Raw genomic sequence first — 23,143 nt, forward strand, 5'->3', positions numbered from 1 at the left:
ACAATTAGATGATTCATTTGTGCTAAGTAAAGGGCTTCCGTAACTGTCAGCCCTCTTTCCTGTTGTCCTGCCCCCACTCCCCGCCCAGCCCAGCAGCATCAGCACAGGCGGCCACAGAGCAGAACTGTCTCCTGCAGCCTGCGCCACAGTGTCGGCGTGAGCCCACGAGGCTCAGACGGCCTCTCACTCTGGAGTGCAGACCACGCAGTTTTTAAAAACATTTGCTTCTCTTAGGTAATATAGTAGGACAGTGTATCAGGTTCAAAAACTCCCCACCCAGCTCCTTCCCTGTCCTCACGGCATTTCCTACCCTCAGTTCTCACAGCAGCAGGCTTGGATTCACCGGAAGCTGCGCTGGAGGCTGACTGTGATGAATCGCATCATCTTGAACCGTTCACATTCATCCTGCCTGGGTTTTACCAAGCTACTCGGACCTATCTTGTTATCAGTCTTTGGAAATATTCGTTAAGTTTGTGAAATGTTCAGCCATGATTTTCTCGTGTGTATTTCTGCCTGCTCCCTCCTGGGGACTCTGATTACATGTGTTTTGTCAGTAGATTATTCCATGAATTGCTGAGGCCCTGTCTCTTCAAGGCCTGTTGTTAATCTTTGCTAGAGCTGGTCTAGCATGGCCTTAATTCTAGGGATACTTCAGCCCAACTACCAAGGCATGACCCCTTGTGTCTCTACTGACTGACTGGTCTAGGTTATTGATAAGAACAAGTTTCCCTGGCTGTTTGGAGCTAGAAAGCCTCACTGCCATGTGTGATCTCTGGGAATTATTGAGCTTAAAGTTCCCTGGCCATTCTTTGTCTAGGTTTGTGAAGTTGTGCTCCACATATATGTGGCCTAGCCTTCAACAAAGACTGAAGAAGACCCCTCTGCGTATCTCTGGAGCTTTTTTCCTACAAAGCTCCCTCCCGTCCTGAACTCTTCCCTGCAGTTTCCCACCACCTCAGCCTCCTTGAACTCCAGTCCCCATCCTTCCAACTCAGAAAGGCCACCGAGCCTTGCTGTGGTTCCTCCTACTTTGCATCTATTGTCCAGAAAGGGGCAGAAAGCCTGGGTGGCTGTGGAGCTGGCCACCTGTGTCCCCTCCCTCAGATCACAGCCTGTGCTGCCTTCTGTCCAGTGTCTGAAAACAGTTGTTTCATCGAGTTTTCCAGTTTTATAGTTGTTTGTGGCTGGATGTTAAATTCAAGCCTTGTTACTCCAGCATGGCCAGAAGTGGAAGTCAAATAAATCAAGTTTACTTTCCCCCAAATTATTGCTTGTGTTTGGCACATTATGAAGGATTGCCTACAGTAAACCATGGGTGTGAATAGAGTTGAGAATGCTCATTCACAACTTTGTGATCAAAGCAAAATTCATGAGCCTACATACTTTCTGATTTCTGTTGAAAAAAGTTGGACATTCCTGCCATATCCCTTTAGTTCCTTTCATCATTCTTAGGAAATTGCTCTTGATTATTCTGTCAGTGATATGTCATGTTGGTCTTTAGGACATGTTGGATTCAGTTAGAAAAAAGCAAAACTCATTTTTTAATTATAATGTACAGAATTTGGGTAAAGTAGACTTGGAATGGGCGGAAAGGACTCTCACACATATGTGCATACATACACACATGTAAAGAATTTGCAAGCAATAAAAAGATACGATACAATACAATACAATACAACGCCATGCTGAGAATTGTTCTCTGCCACTGGGCAGGAGATGGCAGGAGCCCAGCTGTTTTCTAAGAGCCTTGATAATTGAGCAGCGATGCCTTGAGTGACTACAGGACCTCCAGCTTAGTGGGTTATCTGGCTGCACTGTGTAGTGGCTGTGCTAACACACTACACTATGGTGAACCGAAATGAAATAATTTTACTGATTAATCTGCCATAAAAAGATTTAGCTGAAGGAATCTCTTGGAAGCCTTTTGGAATTGGTTTGCTATATTATTATTTATAATTGTCTGAAGACTTTTCCTATCATAAAATCATTTCAGTTAGAATACTTAGTAATCAATGGATTTAACAAGAGAGAAACTGAGTTTACTTTCTGTTTACTTTGTGAGTTTTAGAAAGGAATTTTTCTTTTAAAGCAGGGAAAAGGCAATGTTTTCTCTCTGTTTTTCTTGGAGTGGGGAGTAATCTCCACGATGTGCTCCTTGGCACCCAGTAGTGTCTATCTGTAGAAGAGATGTGCATATGTAGAGATATAGATAAATATAGACAGATAGATAGATAATGGTCCTCTACCTATGAAGGGGTTATGTGCCAATAAATCCATCTTAAGTTGAAAATACCATAAGTTTGAACGTACACTTAATATACCTAACCCACCAAACACCATCACCTCCCTTAAATGTGCTCAAAACACTTACGTTAGCCTACATTTGGGCAAAATCATCTAACCACAAAGCTATTTTATATTAAAGTGTTGAATATCTCATATAATTTATTGAATACTGTACTGAAAGTGGAAAACAGAATGCTTGTATTCTACTGACTGTACATTGCCTTCATATCATCTTAAAGTCAGAGTCCGAAGTCGAACCATCATAAGTCAGGGCACCGTTTGTATAAGTGGAACATAGTAATGTGTGGCATAATGACATTTCCATCAATGATGGACTGCATCTATGGTGGCAGTCCCGTAAGATTATAATGGAGCTGAAAAATTCCTAATGCCCATTGATGTCATGGCCGTCCTAATCTCTTAGTGCAGTTACTTTATTTTTTATAAATTTAATGTAGCCTGAATATACAGTGTTCGTATAATATAAAGTCTTCAGCAGTGTACAGTAATGTTCTAGGCCCTCACATTCACTCACCAACTCACCCAGAGCAACTCCCAGTCCTGCAAGCTCCATTCATGGTAAGTGCCCTATACAGGGGCCTCATTTTTTATCTTTTATACCATATTTTTACTGTACTTCTTCTGTGTTTAGATAGTTTAGATACATAAATACACTATGGTAGTGTTGTGTTAAAGTTGCCTATGGTATTCAGTAGAGTAACATGCTGTACAGGTTTGTAGCCTAGCAGCAGTGGGCTGTACCATACAGCCCAGGTGTGTAGTAGGCTATGCCATCTAGGTATGTCTGAGTACACTCCATGATGTTGTACAGCGAAATCACCTAATGAGGCATTTCGCAGGATGTGTTCCTGTCCTTGAGCGATACCTGGCTGTACGTGGCTGCACAGTGTGCCAGGCCGGGTCACACAGAGCTGGTCCAGGTGCAGTGCTACCAGGGACTTGAGTTCCACTTAGGTTGCTTTCACTCTAATTTACCAGCAAAACAAGCCTTGCAAATGATTTATGAGATAAGGGTATAGATGAGCTTCTCAAAGTTGGGGCATACAAAATAGTGTTCAATATAGCTGCTCAGAGGACCTGAGATCTTTTGAAATATTATTTTGGGTCTATTTGCTACCATGTAAGGTAGATATTTTAATGCTTGAATTTTTAGATTTCCTTGTCTTATTTTTCACTTTGTCATTGGACCCCAGGACACTTGTGGTCATGGCCTATCCTCTTTTGCATGCTGCTTGCCACTTGGAAAGCAGTCTTTATCAACTATTGGGAAAGAGTCCATACCAGCTCTGTCTCCAGATGAAATCTACTTGTCTCATATTACCATTATGAAGTGTTTAATCGGCTGTTCTGTTAGATAATAAACCCTGTGAAGGCAGAGACCTACCTTGTTCAGCATTTAGATCTTGGGTACAGCCACACGATGAGCACACAGTTGATACTCACTAAATATTAGTTGAATGAACAAATAAAATTTACAATGTGCCCTTAAAGAACCATGCTTTTCACATGTGTGAAAACTGAATTTAAAACATTTTCCCATGACTGACAGCATAGACAAAGGACTAATTTGCCTAATAAGTAAAGAGGTTCTGTGGGCACAGGAGGACGTCTCAGTGGGTCTTACGCACGTGAGCCAGGTGTGCAGCCTCACTCACCATGATGGTAGCACAAGGCAAAGTAGCAATTCAGTGAGGAATCAGTTTGCCAAAAACTCCAAGTGTTTATTGTTTTGTTTTGGGTTTTGTGTGTTGGATTGTTCATTGGTGAGGTTATAATGGAGCTGCTACTTTCATGTGTTGCTGATAGGAGTGTAAATAACCCCTCTGGAGGACAATTCAGTAATATCTGTCAAAATTGACAACTACATGTGCTCTTTGACCCAGCAATTCTCATTCTGGGAATTTACACTTACATGTGTACTGAGTGATACAGGTATACAGTTATTGGTTGAAGCATTAATTTTAATTGCAAAAGACTGGAAACTGTCTTGTCCATTAGAAGGAAACTTTACTAAAGTATGATAAATCCAAAATATGAACTGCTTTGTAACTATGGGAGAAAAAGAGAAAGTGCTGTCTTTGTGAATATGGGAGAACTCCAGGATCCACTGCTAAATGGAAAAAGAGTGTGTGTGTTTAGTCTACGTTCATTTTTGTAAAAAACAAAAACATGTAAAGAACATTTGGGAGGGGAGAATGAATACATATGTATATTTACTTGCACACATAAAAAACATTTTAGGAAGAGTCACAAGAAGCTGGTCACAGGAGTTTCCATGGCTGTGCTGGGGACTGGGCAGATGGGGGCAAAAGGTGGACTTTTCACGCTGTACCTTTTAAGTGTTATTTTCTAACCAGGAATTACCTAGGCAGAAAATTATTAAACATTTTCAAATAAATAAAATTTACCCTCCCTCACTGGAATTACAATAACAGCAAAACCTCTCACCCAGAGGTGTTTTGAAACGAAGCTAGTCGTTGGCCAGGAGTTAAAGAAAGTCCTCACCGGAGGCTGACCTGTCTCTGCAGTTGCTGGGTGGGAGTCAGAGCTTGGCGGAGGGCAGGGCTGACCGCGACTGCGTCATGGGACCGCGGGACCATGGGACCGCGGGACGGGCAGCTCCCAAGTGAGCGGGGGTGGGGCATGACCCTCGGTAAAGAAGGAGGGGGAGAGCCTGGAAATGGCTAGTAGGCCCCAAGTTTCCACATTTGTTTTTATTCCCACAAACTTATTCTTCCCACAGGAAGTCTAAGTCCTTATTTCTCAGTTACTGCAGTACTGCCTTAAATGATGAGTAACTGAAGAGGTTTCAATACTTCTCTTTTTTTCTTAAGTTTCTGTATTATAAAAGAAGTTGTTCATTATGTGATTGCACTGAAGTATATTCCTTTATGACCACTGGCTTGCCTACTGAATGTCCACCACCTGGGGTGCATAGTGGCATTTCTAACAGACTGATATTAGCCTTGAATTTCACTGCTGCCTGCAGAGCAGCCCTGGCTTTGCCTTCCTTTGCTGTTTGAAGGCGTTTTGAAGAGACCTATGGCATCCTGAGGACAAAGTTGAAAAGCCTGGGTATCCTCCTTTCTGAAGCAGAAGGAGCTCTCCCTTCTGAGAGGGAACCGAGAAAAGCAGGGACCTCGTCAGGCCTGTGCCACTGCGCTGGGGCGCCCCCGGGCACGGGACACAGTGTGAGGGAAGACCTGCTGCCTGGTGGGGAGTTACGGCCCCCACAGGCTCCACACCCACCTGGGCTGCTTAAGTGTGTGTTTGGTTTTCATTGGAGACTGCAGCAGTATGTTCTAATAGATGACTATTCTTGATTCAAAAGTGTATTCTTAATATGTTATTCTTTTCCCCCTCAGCATGGAGATACAAAACTCCGCACAGGGTGGCATTTGTTGAAAAATTGACCAAGCTTGTCTTAAGTCAGCTGCCTAACTTCTGGAAACTCTGGATTTCATACGTTAATGGAAGCCTTTTCAGTGAGGTATGTATACGAATTTGACTATAGGTGGAGCTAAGACCTTGTGAATTTCTAGTCTTAAAAGTGTTAGATTTTGAAGTGATATTTTCAAACCTTAGAGGCCCAGCATCTATAACCATAGTCACATATTTTAAGATTAGTTACAAGCATTATAAAATCCTAATACTTAGCAGCCATGTGACCTTGAACAAGTTACTTGATTGTTCTGGGACTTAGTTTTCTCATCTGTGAAAAGAAAATAGTAAGGGTATCTATTTCAGTAGGTGGTTGTGAGGATTAAATGAGATAGTCAATTAAAGAAAAAAGAAAACTTGAAATATATTCAAGGATTCAGAATTGAGTATAATGCCAGTCAGGCCAAATTATGGGTGAAATTAGGTTCAGTAGACTACGAACAAACAAGGATAAAAGAGGCAAACAAGGATAAAATGTTTGCCTCTTGTACACAGGTCTAAAATAATCCGTATACTTATGAAGTTTCCTAGTTGGGAAGACTTTAAGGATCATGTAATCTAGCCCCATTATTATCAGCCTACAGCAGTTTTTGCATTTTCGTGAGTTGCACATTTATTTAATGTGTTAATTTTAATATATAATTGGTAGCATAGAAAGTATGACTCTGACTTTTGTTTGTAGCACATGGAAATCAGACTCATCACTTCATAATCTTCATTCAAGTGCTCCATAAAGGCCTCCCGTTCCTGGAATATAGATTCTGATGCCCTCTGCCCTGAGCTTCTACCTGTAAGACCAAGACAGCTCTGTCTCCCGCGTCCATAGGAGGGCTCTGTACAGCCCTGGGAGCTGGGACAGGTAGAGGTCTTCCTGAGGGTAAAGCTATTTCCTGCTTATCCTGGACTTGGCAACATAGAAAGTAGACAGACAAAAGCTAAAACCATTTTGTTTTTTGGCAAAGGGGTATATACACTCTTTGTGGTTTAAGACAATCCCCTCCTCCTCAGTGGAAAGTGATTAGTGTCTGGGTGCTCCAGGGGTCCATTGAGTTTGGTTTGACCATGGACATAAATTCACACTTGTATTGAAGAAATGGGCTTGTGCTCTGGAAGGATTTTTTTCCCCTGTGTATATTTAAATTCTGTGTGCCCACTATCTCTTTTGTTTTAAACCTACTAGATCCCTTGATCCTTGTTTTATATAAATGGTTGGTTATCTAACTCATGAAATTTATTTAGTGCATGAAAACAAACTCCTCAGGGCAGAAAAACCAATCTCATAAGCATGACTTATCAGTGCATTTTTTCCCTTTAATTTCACCAGTGTATTGATTACCAAACTTTATAAGTGAACATTCAAATATTAAAGCAATAAATAATTTCATTTTCTTTTTGTATCACTTGGTTATACAGAAACTGTATTGAAAAGTTAACTACCAGAGGAAGTCCTTCTTCCATAAAACAGATGTCAGGTTTGGCTGGTCTTCGCAAATGCAGAGTTGCTTATTGCTGGCTTAGGAAGAGAATGCTTTAATTTCAGTTTTGCAAGTGTCCTGAAAAAATTTTCCCAGTACCCTATTTTTGTACCCATCACACGTTAGTTTGTTTCTCTGTAACTCTCCACCGGGTGAGGGCCATGTGGCTCTTTGTGCTGAGGACGGGTTTTGGTGCCTGGCCGTCTGCATAGTGGAGGACAGCGGCACCTGGGCACTGCCACCCCCCTCCACGTCTGCTCAGCCTCTGAACCAAGTCACCATGTGGATGGGAAGTTTAGATGGTGCCTTTGGACAGACTGTGTTCATAGATTTTCTCGCAGAGCGCTAGTATCAGAATGGAAACGTCCAGTGTACATCACTCACTAGCTGTGGCCTTAGGTGATTACTTCTCTGTGTCTATTTGCTTCCACAGGGCTGGTTAGAGAATTCAGTGAGTTAACAAAAGTGAAGTGCTTATAACAGTGTCTGGCAGATGAATAAGAGTTCACTCTTATTATTTGGAATGAAATTTATTCCAGTATTTGAAATTGTATCAGCCTGGCACAAAATACATGTTCAGTGAACAAAATTTTGTAACATTTAAAAATACTAGACTGATGAACTGCTAAAGTAGAATTGAAAGATGTCAAGATGTGTTAAATCATATAAAGAATTAGTCCCTTAGGAGATGAATTTTAAACCATATTATTTGTTTGCAGCCAAATGTTTTTCCTGTCCTTTGCATTAGTTCCTGCAGGTGGCCCACCACACAGGGACAGTAGTTGGCTTACCTTGAATCTTTTTGGAGTCCTAAAATTCCTAAGGGTTTTTGATCTGGGATATTTTAGTGAAAGGGGAATATATTTTACTTTCTTACAGGTTATACCTAGTTATGGTAAGTATGTAAATGAAATATTTGGTTGCAGATGAAAAATAAATGACCTACTTCATGAACAATATTAATGCGTGGAAATTAATCACATATAATTCACTGTACAGGGCATTTAGGCATGTTTTTAAGCCATTTCCCCTCTGCTGAGAAGTGAGAAAGATACACAGAGAAGTGGGAGAGATGTAGGAGCCAGGCATATGCACAGTCGGCCCAGATGGTGCCAGGCCAGTGTTGGGAAGCCTTCTTTGGCAGTTCACATTTAGTCTCATACAAGAAAGCTTTATAATATTTAAACACAATTTACTTCAAATTTCTTATTTTTCTTGTTATGGAACTATATTGTTTTATTAAGAGCCCATCTGTTAATGATTTAGAAGAAGTTTCCAACAGTTTAAAAAATAGTCACTTCTTCAAGCCAGCGAGGCCAATGTGAACTAACATATGTGAAATGTGAATCAAAACAGTGAGATCCAGCCGTTGGGCTTACCACAAAGTAGTTTTGGTCTGTGTGTGCAGGAAAGAGTTAAGGTTTCTAGTTAACGAAATGGTTAATAGTAGGTTAAGATCTCACCTTTAGATATATTTTATGTATAATGTATTTGTGGATGAAAATATTTAGAACATTCAAAGAATTGTTAAATATTAGGAATCTGCATTTTTAAAAAGTCACATAACACATAGTATATAAATTAAAATGTGCTGTGTGTTCCAGCATTAGATTTTCTTTAAAAAATAGGGCAAACCTTACATAATTCATTGTGTTGGAGATGTTCAACTCTTCATCAGATTAAAACAGTAAGTAACTGTGGTTTCATTAACAATTGCAAGGGGCCTGCCTGATACCTAATTCCCGTCCTCCCTTTGCTGTCCATGTATTTCGGAGACAAGTCCTTGAATTTCACAAAAGACTTGTCCAGTAGATGTCATCATGCAATCATGAGCACTTTCTTGTTGGGCAAAATTGTTCTGGCAAAATTTAGCCTTAATTCTGATATGTTGCTTGCCTTTTAACAACAGACTTCCACTTTTTCTTCTATTTAAAAATATTTAACAGAACAAGTGACTATGAAGTAAGCTTACAATTGAACAGTCCCAACATGCATGAAGTATTAGTTATGTCATAGAGAATGCAGTTAAAGAAGATACCCCCTGACAATCAGTACACTTAGAATTTTATACTGGCATGTCCTTTCCTCTGCAGCACACGAGACCAGGTCTGCATGAGTTGGGGTTCTCCAGAGAAACAGAACCAGTGGGCTGTGTGTACACACACAGACACACACCACACACACACATACATAAAGAGATTTATTATAAGGAATTGGCTCATGTCATGATGGGGACTGACAATCCCAAGGTCTGCAGGGTGACTTGGCAAGCTGGAGACCAGGAGAGGCAATGTGTCAGTTCCAGTTCAAATGCCAGCAGAACTGAGACCTAAAGAGAGCAGATGTTTAAGTTCAAGTAAGAAGGCAGAGAAAACCCCACAACATCCCAGCCCAAAGGCAGTTAGACAGGAGGAGTTCCCTCTTACTCATAGGAGGATCAGCCTTTTTGTTCTAGTCAGGCCTTCAACTAATTGGGTGAGGCCCACCCACAGCAGGGAGGCAGTCTGGTCACTCTGTGTACTGATGTAGATGTTAATCTCATCCAGAAACACCCTCACAGACATAGTAACCAAATACTTGACTAAATGTGTGGGTACCCTGTGGCCCAGTGAGATTGACACACAAAATAACCATCATGAGGCCCTTAACAAAGATTTGGCAGCGGGGGACCCCAGTGTCACCTGTGCCTCCTGATGCTCCAGCAGGCGCCAGGCCCCTCAGCAGCATCCGAGCTCACCACCTGCAGTCTCCTCCCAAGCCCCAGTCTGCACGCAGGACTCTCACACCTCTGCTCATCCTTTTGTTGTCACCTTAAATCTCTAGGATAACCGAGTCTTTTGGGCTTTTCAGAAGCGTATCGTAGGGTTATGCCTGGCAGACCTACCTCCAAGGGTCAGTCTGTCACGTTGAGACCCAGGACTTCAGGCTTTTTAAAAAAGGTCTTCAGTTAGCCCAGTCGTGTTCAGGGCTGTCATGCGTTCTTAAATATATTCAAGGAGGTTCTGAAGAGTACTCGCTTTAGGTGCTCATTTATTTACCAAGTGTCAGATACTGATAAACACATATACAGAAACATACATACACATGCACAGGCATAATACACATGTATACATTCATGCATATGCATACATTTGTGTGCACACCATAGATGCATGTACATACATACATGTACACATGTATATGTAAACTTGTAGCATATACACACACGCATATACATGTGTGCACTCAAAATATATGCACACACACACACACACATCTTAAAATACATATATGCAATGTAAATAAAACAGTGACCAGGATAAACATGACCTCTCCCTTCCTAGAAAGACTGAACCAAAATGTTGTTTTAAAAAAATATCCTAAATTCTGGTAAAAACTATAAAAGAAATAAATATGGTCCTACGATAAAGAATGTCAGTGGGATGGAGGTCAGGGAACGTCTCTCTGTGGAGATGACATTTAAGCTGACACTCAGCATATGAGAAGGAAACATCCACACAAAGGGTCAGGAAAGCAGGTATCGGGCAGCGATAATGACACACAGTGCTGGCATAGGAGCCTGGTGTATGTGAGGAAGGGGAAGAAAGCACAGTGTGTGCGGAGCTTCCTGAGCAGTGGAAGCTGGTGTTCTGGATGAAGGCTTTGTCAGTGGAGTTGGAGAGAAATTGCTAGGCCTGATGTGCACTTTGGAGGTGGTGTCGATCAGTCTTGCTGATGGATCAGATGAGGGCGAGGAGGGCAGGGGTTCACACAGCTCCCAGACGGGCTGCTGAGTGAGTAGGTATGCCATTCACAAAGTCGGGGCTCTTGAGGAAGAGCATGCTGGGAGGAAACATGTCAGACCTGCATTCCAATGTGTTAAATTGAGTTATCCAAGAAGAGACAGCAAGCAGGCAATTTGAGATTCAAATCTGGGTTTCAGGAGATATGTAGGCTGGATATACACATTTCGAAGGCATTAGATAGAAATGATTTTCGAAGCTGTGGGAATCAATTAGTGAGAGAGTATAGAGAGAAAAGGGAAAAAAGCGCCCAAGACTAAGACCTGCCAGACCACACCGTTTAGAGAATAGCTAGTTCCCACCTCAGCGAGCAGGGCGTTCACTCTTCTGCATGTGGCCCCATGTCACCAGCAGTGTTCTTTTGACTCCTAACATCACGCTGGACAAAACCAGAAAGCAGGTGAGCAGACATTCAGAGCCACTGGACTGGCCTGAGTGGGCGTGACTTTTAATCGACGTAGAATAATCTTGCACACATTCCTGTAGGGAACTGGGAGTCCTCTGGGTGTGTCGCCTTCCTCACTGCAACACCCAGGGCAGCCTGAGCCAACCACCCGGGCTCACCTGCCCACCTGCTGCTGAGCTGTGGCCACGCTCACCTGGACAACGGCAGCGTCCCGCTGACTGGTCAGGCTCCTACACTGGACCCTGTCATCCTTTCTTCTCACTTTAGACCTAATCACATCACTCCCCTGCCTAAAACCCTTCAATTCCTTCTCATTTGTCTTAAAAGAAAAAAAATCAATTTCTGAGTTATATACTGGTGTACAAAGAATTTTGAGTGTCACTGACCAATGAACACTGGAGTTAGCTTTTTGAATGATTATTGAGGTGAATTTGGGGCTTAGTTTTTTCTGTATACCTTTAATTCTTTCAAAGCAAAAGTACATTTCTACAAAAAAAAATGATAAAAAACTATATAATTTAATATAAAATTTAAAAATACATGTAGAGGTTGAACATTGTGTATTTATGCTATGTGTGTGCTGACCATTTTTTATTAGGCTTGTCTGATATTTTTGTTGAAAACACTCAACAATCCTATTCTTTTACTGATTCATGTCCATGTGTTCATTATGTAGACCAACTCTACAAGCGGTTTCTCTAGCTTATATGTCAATATATATATACACACACACATATATAGGTATGTCACATTACTTATTTAAAAATTAACTTGAAGTCAATACCATAATCATTTATAATGCAACTTTTCTTAACTTGAAAGGTCCCTTGACGTGTTTCTAACCAATAATACGTGAGATTGGAGTTTTAACTTTAAGGGATAAATTTTGTACTAAGTCAGGAAAGTGTCAGACTTTTCCTTTACATTGTATAATTTTGCTATTGCATCTTTATTTGGAAAGTTTCCTAAGCTTACCCTTCTAGAGCATTTTATACAATAATATTTGGTTGTTAGAAAATTTGTTAATAAAAAGTTAACAGAAATCCAATTGAACAGATTTCTCTTTTAATCAGTATAAAGTTGTCTTCCACATGTTACTTTAAGGAGAAAGAGAAATAATGATAGGTAGAGAGTTATATCAAGAAACAGATAAAAAATTAATTCTAGAATGGCACGATGTATTCTCTCCTAAATTGTACTGTAAAATCCCTGAAGGAAGGGCAATGATTTATAATATTTTAAAAATAAAATGATAGATATAGTGCTTGAATTCATAAATATTGACCAAGGGAATGGAATGGATGCCCTACGATTACTATACATTAATTCAGAAGTTAGTTTTCTTTTTATTTCTGTACTAGTGAATGAGAAATGATGTTGAGAATGTTATAATGGGTATGATACTTTATGGTTTAACCATAAGAAATTGTTGATGACATGGCATATGAAAATCACCTATAAAATCAGTAGTTTCAACTTAATTCTTAGGTTTATTTATGGAAATTATACCTAAAGGTTTTAGAAAGATAAATAACTTCCTGTTGGAATAAGAAAGGTTTTATAATTAATCATCCTTTAATCAGAAACTTGGATTATGTCTTAAGCATTCCTTTTAATCAAGTTAGAACCATATTTCTTGTTCTCTTCTTATAGAAATATTAAAGCACTTATTTTTATGCATTACTTCTAATATATTTTATTTTGGTTTTTCATTTTTAAGACTGCTGAGAAGTCAGGCCAGATTGAAAGATCAAAGAACGTAAGGCAAAGACAAAATGATTTTAAGGTAAGTTAAGGAAAAGTATATAGACTTTTTAACAGGGTAGGGTTTTCTCATCCAAAGTTACTAGGAGACTTTACGTTCAAGATGCTCATTATTGCTTAGTTAATTTAATCAGATTAGTGACATTTTAATGCGGTTTTGCTTGTCCATCGTTTTGTAGAGAATGATTCAGGAAGTGACGCACTCGCTTGTGAAGCTGATCCGCGGGGCCTTGCTCCCGCTCAGCATCTGGGACAGCGAGGCCCGGCAGTACGGGGGCTGGGAGGTGAAGTCTGAGCTCTCCGGACAGTGGTTCACGCACGTCATCCAGACCATCAGGTGAATATGGACACATTCTCATGAAAAGGAGTACTTTTTTTTTCTTGCTTTTTGAAAAAAATGCTTAGCATGGGATATGACTTTTGATACATTTAACAAAGAAGGAATTTTACTTTTCCTTCTCTCTGTTTTTTTGCCTCCATGGTTTTCTGTTTATCATCTAACAAGGAAGCCCTTAAATATTCCTGGTGTGTATGTTGGATGAGAGTGTCATACTGTTTGTGCATCTTTTTAATTGCTTGTCCTGGTATTACGGACACGGTGCAATCCCTGTCATGGTCTTGCTTTCTGTTTTCAACCTAGTGCCGCAGCTTGTAAGCTGTATGAGGAATGATTGTAGCACTGCAAAAGCCATGGCACCAATTGCGGTGGGATCCCACTTTGCTCACTTTTGTTGTGTTTGTTTCACAGGCTTACTTATGAATCGTTGACTGCCCTTGAAATTCCCAACGACATGTTACAGACAATCCAGGATCTCATTTTGGATCTCCGAGTACGTTGTGTAATGGTCACATTGCAACACACAGCAGAAGGTGTGTTTAGAAAAGCTGATTACATTTACTGAACAACAGTTATCTGAATATGCCACCTCCTTTCAGCTTACAAATCTTTGAAAATAAGAGAAAATTTGTCTTATGGAAATTTTAATATATTAGTTCATTTTATATCTAGCTGCTCAATAGAATTTTTTTCTTTTTTTGATGTCTTTTCAAATCAATCTTATTGAGAAGCAAGACCATTGCAGAAATTAGAATGAATATACTTGAAAATATTTAAGGATATAAGAACATACTTATGGCAAATGTTAACTAGAAAACATAGGATATAAAACTTATATAAAGTAAGATCCCAGATTTGAAAATATATAAGATTTATACATTTGTATGTATTTAAGATTTAGAAAAATCAATGCATAATCAGAGGAAAGACTGTTAGCAATGGTTAGCAATGGTTCTTTAGATTCTAGAAATTACATGTGATTTTTATTTTCTTTATACTTTTAAAAATTTTCAGGATTTTATACATAAAATCAAAAAGCAATGAAGGTTTTCTTTCAAAGAAGGCTTTGGGATATTAAATATTTCCCAAACAATCAAAAACATTGTTATAAATGGTGCAAGCCATTACTGTCTGCCATCAGGCTTTTTAGGTAGGAAGGTTACAGAATTGGTGGCAAGTACACTGTGTAAATGGAAAGGGAGTGGAATCCAGGTGAGAAACTGAACATTCCTCTCTTAATTCATCACCTCCCTCCCACTGGGAACCTGAGCCCCCAACGTGGGCAGGTGGCATTCCTTTAGCCAGGTGAGAATCCTACTGCCATTGTCAAGAATGTGTAGGATTCACACAGAATCCAAATTCACGCATAAGAAATTTTAGGGAAAAAAATATTATATGGCTCATTTTGTACATGTCTAGTATTATCAAGAATACTGAATATGTAATAAATCATTGCCTCAAGTTGTCATTAAACCTAGCCTAGAATTCTCCAAATTAGGCTATACGGTAAAAAATTTTATTTACATTAATATTTTATTGGAAAAATCCAGTGTATAATACATATTTAAAATCTCAAGTCTATCATAATGACATTCTTTCCCCGGCTTTCAGCAAGTTTTTACAAGCCTATATAAAACAATGAAAAACCCTAACATGTATAGATTTTTATCTCTATAAAGATCAGTGAGATAATTATAATGAATAGTGCTTGTGCACTTGTTTTCCATGTAGAGATAAAGAAATTAGCTGAAAAGGAAGACTGGATTGTTGACAATGAAGGCCTTACTTCTCTAGTGAGTACACATTCTTTTTAATTATTAGTCATTAATGTATATTCAAAATAAATGGTTTATTATATTGATAAGGAGCATAAGCTCTTTACATTGCCACCCTAAATAGTTTCTGTAAATAGAAATAATAAGCTTCTTAAAGCTTTCCTTGTCAGAGTCATTTTTGCTTAACACTAAACTACAAATATTAAGAAATTAATGAAAAGAGTGGGCTTCTTTTGGAGTGACCTTTCTTCATCCTATATAACTTACTATTTTTGTTTTTGTTACTTTTTTAAAAAGTAGAGTATGCTTAATTCCAAGTTATTCAGCAACTTGAATTTTTTAGAAAAGCAGGACAGAAAAAACGCTATTGCTGGCTCCTGAACAAACACCGACCAACCAACCAAACAAATGAAAACAGCCGCCACAAACCTCTGCAGATACATTCACAGGTCGGGCAGGCAACTATAACCTGTTCATTCTAGAATCATCATCTTTTCAGATGCGACTTTTAGTTTCAGATACCTTTGAAAATAGTTTTCCTGATTTATCGTGTTTTTACGCTTATCTCATGGATCCCGCATTGCCAGCCAGCTGCTAGCACATCCCAGTGGCTTCAACAAGACAGGGTCTTCCTGTTTCCCTCACATTGACCTGGTAGCCCAATGGTGCGGTCAGTGCCCAGGGCTCCTTCCCTGTGACCCTGCACGGCGGCTTCTACTCGGGAGGACCTCGTGGTCACTCATGATCTCACTGCTGTCTGAAGAAAGCCCGGCCTTCTCCCAGGAGCCACAGCCAGCACCTGTTCTCACACCTGCTTGGCCAGAATCCACTCATATGCCTGTCCCTGTCAGCAGCAAAGGCTGGGAAAATGGAGTTTTTTAGCAGAGTACCTGGCTGTTCCCAACAATTTCTGTCTGTCTTTAGTAAGAAATAAGGAGAAAATAAATCCCGGAGAGGCAACCAGCAGTTTCTGCCTTAGATAAGGAAAGCAGAATAAAATGGTCTTGACTTGCCCAGATTTACAAACCAGTGATGAGTCAGCCTGTTGAGAAGCAGTGATATAATAACATTTCCATTTCCTCGAATTTCTGTGCAGTTGTCCCCCAGTATCCATGGCGGGGCATGGGGGGATTGGTTCCAGGACCCCCTCAGGATACCCAAATCTGAAGATGTTCAAGCCCTTAACGTTGGCGCTCTGCATCTCAGGTTCCACGTCCGGCTGGTTCCGCCACTGGCTGGATCCGGGGACGCGGGCCCCGCGGGTGTGGAGGGCTGGCTGCACTTCCTATCAACTGTCTTCCCTCGGGGAGTGGGGAATTTGTGGACTCATTTCATTCCTCCAAATTTCAAGATCCTATCTTAAGTGAATATAAATATATACAGTTGTAGCATACTTTATGTAACAATGTGGTTTAGAAAAGCAGCGTTTACTGATAATTTTTTTCAAGTTAAATCATGCTTGAAATGAATTAGGGACATTTATAATTTTAGTAAAAACATTATAATTCTATTTTAAAGGATTTGTGTTTTATAAGAATATTCTAATTGGCTGGGTTTGTCACAATTATCCTCTGTAAGTACAAACTAGTCTGAAGCTAGCTCTCCCTCACACCCAACCTTTAGAGAAAGGTGGGCAGACCTGCGCCACCCAGGACGAAGCCACATGAGACTCACAAAAAGACAGAATGTAAAACATCTTAGCTTTGTATATTGATTACATGTTGAAATAATATTTGGATATACTATATTAAATAAATTATATTAGAATTAGCTTTATTTCTTTTTAGCTTTTTAAATGTGATTACTAGAAAACCTGAAATGTGGCTTGTGTTTGTGGCTCACATTATATTTCTGTTGAACAGCACTGGTACAGAGGGAAAAATGCATTGCACTCAATGTGGAATCAAAACCTAGTTTAGTCCTCCATGCAATCCTAACGAAGTCACGTAACCTGTGTGACCCTAGTGTCTTCATTTGTAAAGAAGAAGCAAGACAGTGCTTCACAGTGTTGTGTGTTAGGATTAAATGAGATACTGTGGATTAGAGCACTTTGTAAACCACAAAGCTTTAGCCAAACATAAAGGATTTTTATTTGTTTAATTAATAACATATAATAACTGGGGCCACTATGATAAGAATACCTTAAGCTTACATTACCTCTCACTATAGACACAGAGGTGCAGGTGGATCAACCACTGAGTCACCTTGACGCCTGGTTCATGACACCTGCTCGAATCAGTCTTATGCAAAGGAAAAAAAAATTATATGCTCAATTTGAGAAAACTGTCAAGGTTCTGTTTCATTTTTCAAAACTGTCACACATTTAGTAACTCAGCTCTGAGCCATAAAATAGGTAATGGCTGTAGGTCCTTCTCCAGGCTGGTGCTTCTGCATTTGTGGCCAGCCCACGTGTGCCTCCATGTGGCGGCCGTACCGCGGGCTGGCTGTGTGGTCACCGTAGAGCAGCCCCTGTGAAGATGCTCTGAAGTGGTTACTACAGAAATTTGTGTGTAGTTTATTTTTAAAGTTCAATTATACTAGTGCAATTGTAACCAAAAAATAACTAATTTCATGTTTGATCTCACACGTGACAAGCTACGTAACTCTGCGCAGGGCTGAAAGCACTGACCCTCGGTACACCTTGGGAATGAGTGACCCGCAGGAAGTAGCTCATCTGGACAGTCTCTCGTCAAATATCAGTGAAGGAATATGCTAACGTGACAGACTTGATAACGCTGAGTAAAGTTTTTAGTTATTCAGCATGGATCTCTCTTAAGAGAAGAGGTGAATCAACACTTAGAGCTCAAGTCTAGAGTCCAGCTTTGAATATTAGTGTTTTGATCTAATGTGTGTGGAAAATTCTTAGACTTTGAACAATGACAAATTTTATCAAAGCTTATCACATACTTCTAATTTATACTTTCTTAATATTTCCACAGTACCAATCCCATTTGTTTGAGATGAGAGTACTTTTTCTTTCCCTGTAGCTGGGAAAGGAAAATGTTACTTGTCACATTAAAGAAATGAACATAAGCTTTGCCTCATTATGACTGTTTTCTTCAGCTGAAGTATTATCTCTAATTAGAACTTCTCTTCAGTGCCCTGAAACAGCTCATTGAAAGCATCCTGTTTTCTTCTCAATGTTGAAAATAATGTCTGCCTTTTTTCAATTTGGATAATTCTGAGAATTTTCTTCTTTCAGAAGAACTGGAATGATGTGTTACAGTCAGCTAAATCGGATGATTCACTGACGATACACAGAGATAGTACTATTTCTTTTTTCTAAAAATGTTTGGACTGTAACTTACTCCCAATATAACTGAGACACACTGAGCCTTCTAGTAGTTTCTATCCACTTATATTAATATAGATATAAAAATAAAATTAATAAGAAAGTCTAGTTCAAATTTTAATATGAGAAATATAAATAACCACACATGAACATTGACATTTAACTGCCCACAGATGAATGTTAGATAATTCTCAATATCATAATTATTATTTTAACATATTAAATTTTCTTTCCAAGGCAGGTAGGTCAGATGAATAAGGTCAGTCATCTAACATATGTTTTGACTCTTTACATGCTTTCTGTGCCATTGGTATTTCATCCTACATTCCTTAACTTTTTATTATTTTTTCTGTACTTCCACTTTTAAGTATTCTTTGTGGTGCCCCCTGGTGGTTTCAAAGTGCTGTAATAAAATTACACTAAAGCTGAGTAATTTTATTATCATTTTATCAATTTTATTTTAGCTTTCATTAAGTCTTGCCTTTAGGTAAGAAAATACACATCTTTTTTTTTTTTTTTTTACTATTTATGAAGGTGTCACTTCCTTTCTTCGGTTCAGTTTTTTTCCAAAACTCTTAAAAATTGATGTGTGTATTAAGGAGCGGTTCTCACTGCAGATTTTTGCATAGATCTAACAGGTTAAGCATTGAGCTTTCCATGGCTCGCTGCCTGTTGAATGAAACCCAAACCCTTGTCCCATTTCTCGAGACCGTGCTGGTGCCCAGTGGTTTCACATGCTGCTCTTCCTGTGTCCCTCAACCCTGGCAGTGTCTTGCCCACCCTGGGCCATGAATGCTGTCCTTCTGCGAGGACTTGCTCCCTCCTTCACTGTCCTCTCCAGGGGCCCGTCCCTCTTGTGCGTTGGCCCTCAGCTTCAGTGCCCTCACTGGCCCGGGGGAGTCACTTCAGAGAAGATCCTCCTCCCTCACAGTTCTCTAAGTTTTACATGTGTTATTCACGGTGCTTAGTATAGCTTACGAATGCAATTATTTTAACCATTTTCTTGACAGTGACTTTAACGGTAGTGTCTCCTGGCTGGAATATGCTCTAATGAGAACTCTGTCTTACTCCTGTGTCTCTGTCACCTAGAGTAGTTCCCGGCACAAAGTAAAATCTTAAACACTCTTAGGAGCTAAGATGTCAGGATCCATTCACACTTATCTTGAAATGCTACTGCTTGGACTTATTTCCAAGTTTCATTTTCTGACTTAATGTATATAGAAATGATTATAATGACTTATCTGATTTAAAGGTCTTGTACCTCCTCCGATTGTTAGTATTAACATTAAATTTTGTTGAACAGTACCAGAGATGTGGAAGATCTAAGAACTTGAGCTCATCCCTGAATATACCTGGGAAATAGCATTTAAAATATATACTCATTATGTCTGCTACTTATTATGTCATTTGCCTCTCACAAGAATAGAGTCTTGAAGAATGTCTTAGTTATGCCTGACTTCTGCTCTGGTTGCATTAGATGTACTTTAGAGTCTCAAGATTTACCCATTTTTAAATATTAAGTGCAAAACATGCCAAACGTGAAAACTCAATGACTAGGAGATTACTTTTCAGATATTTATGTCTCTGTTCCTTTCCATAAATCTGGAAAATTTAGAGCTTTTGGCTGTACACTTATTTTCTTAATAACCTAACCAGTGCATGTTTTTTAATTTTAAGATACGCATTTTTTCCTTCAGCCATGTCAGTTTGAACAGTGCATCGTGCATTCCCTGCAGTCGCTGAAGGGTGTTCTCGAGTGCAAGCCTGGAGAGACCAGTGTAAGTTCTCTGCTCAGTTCCACCTTTACTTCAGAACTTCCCGAGGAGCCGTTGGCAGTCACAGCTGTACGTTTTTGAGTCCTTGGAGCACAAGAGCTTTTCTCCCTCATCGCTTGCTTGTTTCATTTAGTTTAACTACATAGGCATGCTGATTCCTGTTCCAAGATAGCTAATGAAAGTTAAAATGTGGTAGAGTGATTGCAGTGATAGCACTTTGTGAGCAGAGTGAATAGTTGACCTGGATATTGTCCCTCAGCCCAGTACTTCATGGTCTTCTCAAGCCAGAGCCACCACAGCTACAAAAACCACCTCTAGGCCAGCTCTTCACCCACGTCCCCTTTCAGAGTAGAGAGATCCCTGCCTAAAGCAGTTTTCCATATTTTAACTGTTATGTCTAACTTCATAAAGAAAAAATTTTGTTGTATTAACAAAGTGCAAAATTTTTAATGAAGATTCTTCTGCATAGGTCTTTCAACAACCTACAACACAGGAGGAGGTTTGCCAGCTAAGCATCAGTATCATGCAGGTAGTGTGAAGCCCAAAGCCAGAAGTGGTGCTCGCCAGCCCCTCCTATTTATGATAAGTGTGTAACATGTATCAGATGTGTATTCTTGTTTCCTCTTGTCTGTGTACGTAATAGTTTAGCGTAACTAGGACAACAAAATAAAGTTTAATATAGGATTAATTCCAACTTATTATAGCAATGACCAAACTTTTCATTTATATTATGCTCCCCTTTTTTGTGTTCTCTTGGTGCTTTATATATATTTCTATTACAGCACAGAGTAAATTAAATGGTAATCATTTACATTATATCTAGAGTGTAAAGTTTTTTGATTGGGACCAGTGCTCTGTAACACATAAACAAAGTTGAACATTCGAGTGAGTGGGAAAAGGTCTTTTTCCTAAAATATATTCAAGAACTTAATAATTGATCAAAACATCAGTGCTTTTAATTTTCTATTATTTATATGATATGTATTGATGGGATATATACTTCTATCATTAACAGGATATATATATAAAATATATTGCTATATACACAACTCTCCCCCTACCACACTACTTATGGGATATATACTTCTACTTTAATTTATGTAAAGTTACTTTTATGTCCAAATAGATTAATATCTGAGAGTTCTGAAACTTACTATTTTTGACTTAGGTTTTTATATACTGTCTGGAACAATTGAGCACCAAGCCTGATGCAGATACAGATACTACACAGTAAGTGAAAATGAAATTAATCTCATTAATGCATTTAGGAGAATTAAAAATATAGACTCAAGTTTTTATGTTTGGTCATATATCCCAAGACTTCCAGTAAGAGAGATAGATTGTTCACATTAAAGTCAGTTTTATATATTTGATCTATATTCTTTCCATAATTTCTTTATCTTCTGAACACAGCCTTATTAAAGACATATTAATTAACTTAAACACATGATTAGCTTATTGTTGAACAGATTTTATAATTAATAAAGTAGAAATTTTAAATATATAACTCCTACTTGATTATTTTTACAATCCCGACATTAGGGGAGCACACTAGTACTCTTGTTAGAGACTATACACATGTTGGTAGCAGTAAGTCTGGGTCAGGCTTAGTTATTTGAGCTCTTAGATCTGTGGTCCCCAAGCCCCAGGCCATAGACCAGTATCCATCAATGGCCTGTTAAGAACCAGGAGGGCCACACAGCAGGAGGTGAGCAGCGGGTGGGCGAGTGAAGCTTCACCTGTACTTACAGCCGCTCCCATCACTGCATCACCGCCTGAGCTCCGCCTCCTGTCAGACCAGCAGCGGCATTAGGTTCTCACGGGAGCGTGAACTGTACTGTAAACTGCACGTGCGTGGGATCTAGGTTGTGGCTCCTTGTGAGAATCTACTGCCTGATGACCTGAGGTGGAGCTGAGGCGGTGACGAGCTGCTGGGGAGCGGCTGCAAATGCAGATCATCAGCAGAGAAGTCTGACTGCACAATAAATGTGATGTGCTTGAATCATCCTGAAACCATCCCCCCCACCCCAAGTCCGTGGAAAAATTGTCTTCCATGAAACCAGTCTCTGGTGCCAAAAAGGTTGAGGACCGCTGTTCTAGAGGACACATCTTAACTCTTGATGTTTACAAATCCATGTGGTCATCCATGTTCTATTGGACAGCACTGTAAAATGCTGTGATTTTTTTTTAAATCTAGTATTTCTGAACTATACTTGGCATGAGTAACTTCTGTGCACCTATGATTTATGCTGACATGGGTAATACTGAAATAAATGCCTCTTAAATCTTTAATTCACAATTTGAGAATTTTTCCATGTTAGTCTATTTATTGGTATTGGTTTTTGCTTCTCAGTATATGAAACTATTACCTCTCTAAAGACCTAATAAGTTTTTAATTCTTCTAGATTTTCTTTGATTTGATTTCATATTTTTAGCTCACTATTTCACCAGGAATTTGTATTCTTAGATCCCTGATATTATTAACTAATTATTATTAATGTCTTTCCTTATTTTGTTAATTTCTGTTTCATCTATCATTGAATTTTGATGTATAGTGCAGTATATTTCTAAACTTTATTTTTTGTTCAAACACATTTTGTTTCAGTTGGTGCTGTTTTAATTATCACTAGTTTATGTTTTGTTTTTCAGATTGGTATCCTTTTTTTAGCCTCTCAATTTTGAAATATTATTATATATTTTCATCATTTTAGTCTTCCATATGAATTCTAAAATCAGTTGGTCAGGCTTAAAAAAAATAAGTCCTGCAGGGGTGTTTATTATGATTCTGT

The 23,143-nt window shown here is 39.2% G+C and overlaps 1 protein-coding gene across 2 annotated transcripts in view; it reads left to right on the top strand.

The window, feature by feature from the left end:
• EXOC2 (exocyst complex component 2) overlaps positions 1 to 23,143 on the top strand; it is a 197,584-nt gene that overhangs the window by 105,765 nt on the left and 68,676 nt on the right. Inside the window, exons 13-20 of one of the 2 annotated variants that reach the window (XM_069493556.1) lie at positions 5,673 to 5,797; positions 13,132 to 13,197; positions 13,355 to 13,512; positions 13,924 to 14,045; positions 15,244 to 15,305; positions 20,277 to 20,357; positions 20,824 to 20,883; positions 21,523 to 21,584. In XM_069493556.1, the coding sequence (XP_069349657.1) occupies positions 5,673 to 5,797; positions 13,132 to 13,197; positions 13,355 to 13,512; positions 13,924 to 14,045; positions 15,244 to 15,305; positions 20,277 to 20,357; positions 20,824 to 20,883; positions 21,523 to 21,584 (736 nt within the window). The remainder of the gene's footprint in view (positions 1 to 5,672; positions 5,798 to 13,131; positions 13,198 to 13,354; positions 13,513 to 13,923; positions 14,046 to 15,243; positions 15,306 to 20,276; positions 20,358 to 20,823; positions 20,884 to 21,522; positions 21,585 to 23,143) is intronic. The other variant, XM_069493557.1, reaches the window with a different exon arrangement.

The sequence above is a fragment of the Eulemur rufifrons genome, chromosome 18 (genome assembly GCF_041146395.1).
Source record: "Eulemur rufifrons isolate Redbay chromosome 18, OSU_ERuf_1, whole genome shotgun sequence".
NCBI classification, from domain to species: domain Eukaryota; kingdom Metazoa; phylum Chordata; class Mammalia; order Primates; family Lemuridae; genus Eulemur; species Eulemur rufifrons.